The sequence below is a fragment of the Suricata suricatta genome, chromosome 12 (genome assembly GCF_006229205.1).
Source record: "Suricata suricatta isolate VVHF042 chromosome 12, meerkat_22Aug2017_6uvM2_HiC, whole genome shotgun sequence".
NCBI lineage: Eukaryota > Metazoa > Chordata > Mammalia > Carnivora > Herpestidae > Suricata > Suricata suricatta.
The window spans coordinates 15,945,251-15,952,722 of record NC_043711.1 but is presented as its reverse complement, the minus strand read 5'-3'; the positions used below and the strand labels follow the sequence as shown (position 1 = coordinate 15,952,722).

At 51.0% G+C, this 7,472-nt stretch overlaps 1 protein-coding gene across 1 annotated transcript; it reads right to left on the bottom strand.

Moving 5' to 3' along the window:
- Window positions 1–2,383: 2,383 nt before the first annotated feature.
- On the bottom strand, window positions 2,384–6,640 carry FAM240A (family with sequence similarity 240 member A). The gene is made up of 2 exons (XM_029918503.1): window positions 6,498–6,640; window positions 2,384–2,516 (listed from the first exon to the last, which is right to left on the bottom strand). The coding sequence occupies exons 1-2, from the start codon at window positions 6,638–6,640 to the stop codon at window positions 2,384–2,386; spliced, it is 276 nt and encodes a 91-aa protein (XP_029774363.1).
- Window positions 6,641–7,472: the final 832 nt, after the last annotated feature.

Here is a 7,472-nt window from a genome sequence, read left to right as displayed (position 1 = left end):
GGGATTCATCCAGGACCTGATACTCTGATTTACAACATCCTGTTCTGCTACGGATTTGTGTTCTCTCCTCTCTCCACCCCGCCCGCAAATGCACATGCTGAAGCCCTAATTCCTCACGTACTGCTGTTGGGAGATGGAGCCTTTGGGAGGTAACTCGATTCGGATGAGGTCAGGAGGGTGAGGCCCTGGTGATAGGATTACTGTCCTCCTAAGAGAAGTCCCCAGAGAGCGGTCCCCTTCATCCTCTGCCATGCGAGGACACAGTGACAAAGTGGCAGGGAGGACTTCTTTTATTTCTTTTTTAAAGTTTATTTATTTTGAGAGAGAGATAGAGTGCAAGCTGGGGATAGGCAGAGAGAGAGGAAGACACAGAATCCGAAGCAGGTTCCAGGCTCTGAGCTGTCAGCCCAGAGCCTGATGCGGGGCTCTAACTCACGAACCGTGAGATCATGACCTGAGCTGAAGTCAGACGCTTAACCAACTGAGCCACCCATGTGCCCCTTAACTAGACTGTTCTTAAGAAGCCTGGGTGGCCCTTATGGACACCTGAGTGGCTTAAGTCCGCTGAGCGGCTCTCAATTTTGGCTCAGGGCTTGATCCCACAGTTTGTGAGTTCGAGACCACATCAAGCTCTGGGCTGACAGTGTGGAGCCTGCTTGGGATTCTCTCTCTCCCCTGCTTGCTCTCTCTCTCTCTCAAAATAAATAAACTTTAAAAAAGAAATAAAAGAAGTCCTCCCTAGACCAGAAGAATGGGTCCCCTAGAGAGTGGGCACCTTTGCCTGCTGTGGCTCCCAGGGTGCAAGTACCCCCAAGTGTACTCCACGGCCTTGATTTTTCTGCCATCTTACTCACTCTATAGCCTTCGGGGCCAGCACTGCTGGGTTTCACCACCGTATTCTGGTTGTCCAGCACTGTGCTGGCCATGTTCTGCCTCACCTGCATTTCCTGCCTCACCCCTGCATTTAGACCCCACTGCAGTTCATGCTACCAGGGCTTTGCTCACGAGAGCCTCTCCCCTGTAAACCCTGACCTCTCTTCTTCCTCTACTTACTTCCTATTTTCCTCCAACCCAATAAAAATTCCTCTTTCATCATGGCGTTCTCACATGAGCCCAGCTGGAATTCATGGTTCATTTGTTGAATTGAATCCCATGTTGAATGAGACACCATAGAGGGAGGAAGGGCTGAGCCCTGTTTTCTGGATCACGTGGGTATGGGACCTGGGCAAATGCTCCCCCAACACTTCTTAACTTCCAGTGGCTCCCATTGCCATGATGAGGCTTCTGGGCTCCCTGGGGATGTGCCAGCACTTTCTGGCACATAAGGGCCCTTCGAGGATGAAAGCACCATACTCGCTCTGTCTAGAATTGTCCCTGCCTTGCCCTCTGTGTGGCCCGGTAACACTGCACCTCCAGCCTGTAGATAGTTTACAACACGGTCCCTCGGAACCCTTGCCCTGGCTGGAAACTGTTGCCAAGGCCCAGTTTCAGTCTGTGCTTCCGGAAGCAACAACGCTATACTGGGGACCTGGGAGACTGCTGGGGAGTGACCGTGACATCTCAAAGTCCAGAATGTATATTGGCAAACACTTCACTGGGGTGGCTGGACATGCCTTAGCCAGAGAGCAAGCCAGTGCCAACGTGCGGGGGACGTAAAATAAAGCAATGAGGGGCATCCGGCTGGCTCAGCTGGAGAAGCGTGTAACTCCTGATCTTGGGGTTGTGACTTTGAGCCCCATGTTGGGTGTAGAGACCACTTAAAAATAAAATATCAAAAGATAGTAATAAATAAACTAAAACAACAAAGCACAGGGCGTGCACGTCCGTGGTGGCCAGGCAACCAAGTTTTATTACAATTATCCTGATCTGATCGAACCATTTAGTAAGCCAATTAAATTCACACGCAGGAGAAACAACATTGGATCAATTTCTGGGCAAACCTTATCTTCACGACTATTTGCAATATTGCTCTTCCTGCAGGAGGATGCGTGTCTCATAAAAAGAAGAGAAAGGATCCCATGAAACTGTTTCTGGGAGAGAAGTAGAACGGCACTGCTGGGCGATGTTTATAAAATGTGACCAGGAAGACTAGCGCCCCGCGTGGGCTTAGAAGTTAAAATACGCCGAATTCAAAATCGGAAGCTAATGCTACGGAAATAAAGTATGGTGCGTGGAGCTCTGGTATTAAATTACCTCCTCTTTAGAGACACTTGGGGTAATATCCTGGCTCCCATGTGGAGGGTACCGATTTGGCTAATCATTCCCGCTTGGCGCCCTGGGGGACGCGCGGGTAGATCCGTCACAGGTTGGGGGCAGTGTGAGATCTGTCGGGCATAGCTCAGGGTCTCGGCCATTTGCACGGACTTCTCCTGGCGCGGCCACCTCAGTGCTTTGAATCCTCCTGTGTCGACGAAGCGAGACGCTCCCGGCCAACGTTTGCCCGCTTTTTGGCCTCATCTGGGCCGTTCTGAAGTCTCAGCTTTGCCTCCAGTCTCTGCCTCCATTCTTCTCTGAGCCTGAAAATAGAAACCGAACACGCAGGTGGAGAGGCCATTTGCACAGTGGTTGGCTCAGGGATGCTTCCTTCCCATTTTTTTCCCCCTGAAAGTGTCTGTGTGTCTGGGTGTGCATTCAGCTTTTAAAAGGTATGAAGAGGACTTGCAAATTTAAATATATGCATATTTTATATTTTGTAGGTATGTATTTAGCGCTCACTTCTGTTCAGACTATTCTAATCTTAACCCTTCAAACTTTCCCTTTGAGACGGCAATACTTTAGAGTAGGGGTGAGGGGAACCTGTCAGTCTAGAATTGTCCACTTGGCAAAGCTATCTTTCAAAACCAGAGGTGAAGTGAAGGTGTCTTCAGCCATGCAAAAGCTGGGGGACTCATCGCCAGCAGCCTATCCCCACGTGACAGGTGAAAACAAGTCCGTCAAGTGGAGGGAGAATAGCCCCAGATGGAAGTTGGGATCTGTGCAATTCGGTGAAGTGACTGCATGGGTGCATAGTCCTAATTTTGTCTCACTATTTAAATCTTCTTAGGGCACCTGGGCAGCTCAGTCGGTTAAGCGTCTGACTTTGGCTCAGGTCATGATCTCGCAGTTCGAGTTCTACATTGGGGTCCGTGCTGACAGCTCAGAGCCTAGAGCTGCTTTGGATTCTGTGTCTCCCTCTCTCTCTGCCCCTCCCTTGCTCATTTGCTCTCTCTCTCTCTCTCTCTCAAAAATAAACATTAAAGAAAAAACTTTTTTAAAAAGAAAGATAATCAGTGTCTGAAAACAAAGCTGTCAATGATGTCATGTGAGGTTTATGATGTAAGAGAAACTGTACTTTGCACAGTTGGAGGGGGAACAGGGGGCTGGGCCACTGTGAGGTTTCCACACCCTCCCTACAGGGGACCAGGTAGCCCTCGAAGGCACACAGTGATGGAGGCCCTAAAAAAAACCCTGAACAAAACATAAAGAGATGGCATTAAAAAGCCAACAGAGGAGATAAAATGAAATCATAAAATAACATTCAATTAGCCCCAAAAGAAAAAAGAATAAAAACACAGATGAGCAAACAGGAGACAGATAGCAAGCTGGCCGGTTTAAGCCCAATCACACCAATCAAGGTTAATGATGTAAACCACCGATTAAAATGCGAAGATGTTGAATTGAATAAAAATGATATTGAAATAGACACTGCCTACAGGAAAACCATTTTAATTTTATTTTATTATTTTATTATATTTTGAGGGAGAGAGAGAGAGTGAAAGTATGTGTGTGTGTGTGTGTGTGTGTGTGTGTTTGTGAGCAAGCAGGAGAGGGGCAGAGAGAGAGGGGGAGAGTGAGAATCCCAAGCAGGCTCCACACTCAGTGCAGAGCCCTACCTGGGGCTCAGTCCCACAACCCTGGGATCATGACCTGAGTCAGAATCAAGAGTCGGACACTTAGCCGAGTGAGCCCCGCCTCAGGCGCTGAGGAAGGTCACCCTTAATATGAAGGTGGCAATAGGTTAAAATCAAAAGGAAGGGGAAAACATTCCATCTTAACCCTAATCAAAGACAGCTGGAGTGTAAGGTCAGACAACGTAGATTTCATAGCCAAGAACATTACCAAAGAGAAAGAGGGTCATTTTGCCACAAAGGGCTCAAGTTATCAAGAGGACATAAACAATCTTAAACATTTGTGTGAAAACAGAGCTTCAAAAATACATGAAATGAAATGAGACAGAGCTGTTAGGAGATAGAGACAAATCTGCACTTACAGCTGAAGATTTCAGCACCCACATTTCAGAACAAGAAGCAAGACATCAGTAAGGCTGTGGAACTCAACAACACTATCAACCGGCCACTCCCCGCTGGTCAAAGGTGGGGACTCCAACAGCCGTCTGCCCCTTGGGTTCGTGGGAAGAGTCATAAGGAGAAAACGAAGGCACAGGGAGAGCTGCGGACTCACCCAGAGACCACAAGGGCCAGGGTCGTTCCTCCGGCCTCTCTCTCTGCCGGGTTCGATCCTGGACTAAGTGGCCGCATGCGGGAGGGAAGGGAACTGACATGAGGTAGGTTTTCCTGTTCCAGCCTCAGAACAACCTAATGAGCTGGGGCATCTTCTCCACTTTGTGCCGGGGCAAGACGGAGTAGCGGGTAAGAGCGGAGACCCTCTGGAGGGGGCCACCGGGTTCCAAGGGGAAGAGGGGGAGAAGGATGAACACATTCTAGGCTCCCGTCCCACCAGCCAGAGAGCTTACTCCCTGCGGTCTTCTGGTAAGTTGCACGGACTGTGCACCCATGTTGTCGTGTGTTAACACACTGGCGCCGAGTTGCTCATCCCTTGGCGTACGCCTTTCCGTCGGCATCTTCCTCAGGCACTGTCACTGCGCCTGATGGCTTCTGTGGGCTCCCCGGAGGGCACACGCGTGCACCACCTGCCGAGGGGCCTGGCCTGGGGAAGGAAAATGGCAGGGACCACAGAAGTGACTGACGGCCCACTTCAGCCTCTCGGACAATCCCTGGAGGAGACTCCCTAACTGAGGCTCCAGGGGCGAGGACGGCCCGCGTCCCCTTGCCTGTGGCCGGGAAAGTGGCCGAGCAGCTCTCGCTGTGTGGCAGGGGCTGGGTTCCCCTGTGGGGGCTCTGGAGGGCATTGGGAAGGCAATGGTGGGCTTAAGTCGAGTGACTTGGTGCGTGTTGCCGGCCCAGCAAGCACACGCTGGCAGCGGGCAGTCACGGGCCCTGCCGTCGGGCCAGCACTCAGCGGCCCCGTGACCCCTGGCCACACGCTAGCTGTGCCCTCTGCAAACAGACAGCGGCTGAGCTGTTCCATGAGGGGACGGAGGACCAGGTGAGCCTGTCCCCTCCGAAGTGGAGGCAGTGTGTGAGGGTGGTGAGCTGCCGCTGTCCCCACGATCGTGGCGGCCCTGGTCTGCTCAGGTGAGTCCCCGCACTGCACTGGGCGGGCTGGTTTGGCTGGGCAGCGGGGTGACCGCCCCTCACCACCCCACCCCCTCAGAGAACCTCGCGGGGCATCCTGTGTCTTCACCCAGACGAGCCCTGAGAACCGGTCACTGTCTCCTCGGCTTGGTTGCTTTTCACGGACACATCTGCTGACCTGCTGCCTGAATTTAGTGCGAGCCTCATGCATTAGACATGGGGCCAGAGGAGAGGTTTTTCCATTTCTAAAGATACGAATCAAAGTGTACATTTGTTAACGTAGAAGAATTTTAAAAATGACTGCCCAGGGGTACTTCGGGGCGTCAGTAGATTAGGCATCTGACTTTGGCTCGGGTCATGATCTCATGGTTTATGAATTCAAGCACCTTATCAGACTCTTTGCTGTGGGCCCAGAATCTGCTTCAGAACCTCTGTCTCCCTCTCTCTCTCTCTGCCTCTCCCCAAATCATGCTCTGTCTCTCTCTTGCTTCTCTCAAAATAAATAAACATAAAAAAAAAAAGAAAAGAAAAACTTAAAAAAAAAAAAACCCTGCCCATAAGTGTAGGTGGTGGTAGGAACATAGGCAGGGAAAACTAAAATCATTATGTTCTCCAAGATGCTCGTCTGGTATTCTTCTGGGGAAATAAATTTTGTTTTAAAAGTAGAAAAGCAAGAGTCATAATGCTTTGTCTGTGTCTGTTCATGGAGGGATGTTGACAGCCAGGAGGCTGTGCCCGGAGGCTGGGGGTGTGGAAATTCTACTTTCTGTTCAATGTTGCTGTGAACCTAAAACTGCCCTAAAAACATAAAGTCGACTTCTTAGGGGCGCCTGGGCGGCCCGCTCGGTTAACATCCCCCTTCAGCTCAGGTCATGATCTCATGGTTCATGAGTTCAAGCCCCACATTGGGCTGAGTGCTGTCAGCGCAGAGCCGGCTTCGGATCCTCTGTTCCCCTCTCTCTGCCTCTGCCCCACTCACGCTCCTTCTCTCTCTCGTTCTCAAAAATAAATAAACTAAAAAAAATAAAGCCTATTTTTAAAACCGAATTAATAATTTAAAAGAACAGACGAAGAGCCACATACTTTCTCAGGGCACTCCTTCCCAGGCGATACTCCTCGGATTCTCGGTAGTAGGTCTGCTTGCCGATCTCCCGTTCCCAGAAGCGCTTGAGGTCGTGACAGGTGTTTCCGCAGAAGACTTCCCGGCGGGCGTACTGATTGTTCATCCCCTTGAAAAAGAAGGTGTCGGTCGAACCCCTGTGGAACACGCTCCCCCAGGCTCCGGAGCACACAAACTATTTGAAACCAGCCCCTGCCATAGATTTGAGGGGGATCCTGCCCAGCTGCAGAACCTCACGGGGTGGGCGGGGGTGGGCGGGGCATGACAACAGGACCTCATAGCTTGTCGTCAGGATACAGTGATGTGAATGTGGAAGTCGTCCCCCCCCTCCCCACGGAGCATAGCCCGGCAGATACCTCTGACCTTGCGTCCTCCTCCCGGAAAAATGGGCCTTCCCAACTTTGCAACAGCAGGTGATGTGTGCCAGGCATTTGGTGCACGGTCCGGTTCATTGTCAATGCACGCAGCAGCCCCGTGTGTGGGCAAGACCATCTTCATTTTATGGGTGAGATGTGTGACAAGTTACAGAACTTACCTGTGGCCCCATGACTAACTAAGAGAAGGCAGGCTGCGTACTTCTGTGTGTTTTCAAGCCATTTACTAAAGGGGTTTATCACACGAAATGGACCCAGTTTCTGATGCACCTAGAGCTGGCAGCTTTGAGGGGTGTGTGTGTGTGTGTGTGTGTGTGTGTGTGTGTGTGCGCACGCGTGTGTGTTTGTGCACTTGGGTATGGAACGCTCCAGGTCAGACACTCAAGAAGGCTGGGTGTTTTACGTGAAGAAACTCTGACCAACTCCCAGATCTCAGTGGGTCCAGCGGACAGGTCAGAAGAAGGGACCGGAGGGGAGAGGGGTGCAGGATGAGGAGCAGCAGGCCACTAGAAATGTCTAGGGAGACACAATGACCATGCGGTGGAGGCTGGGTTAATGGAAAGT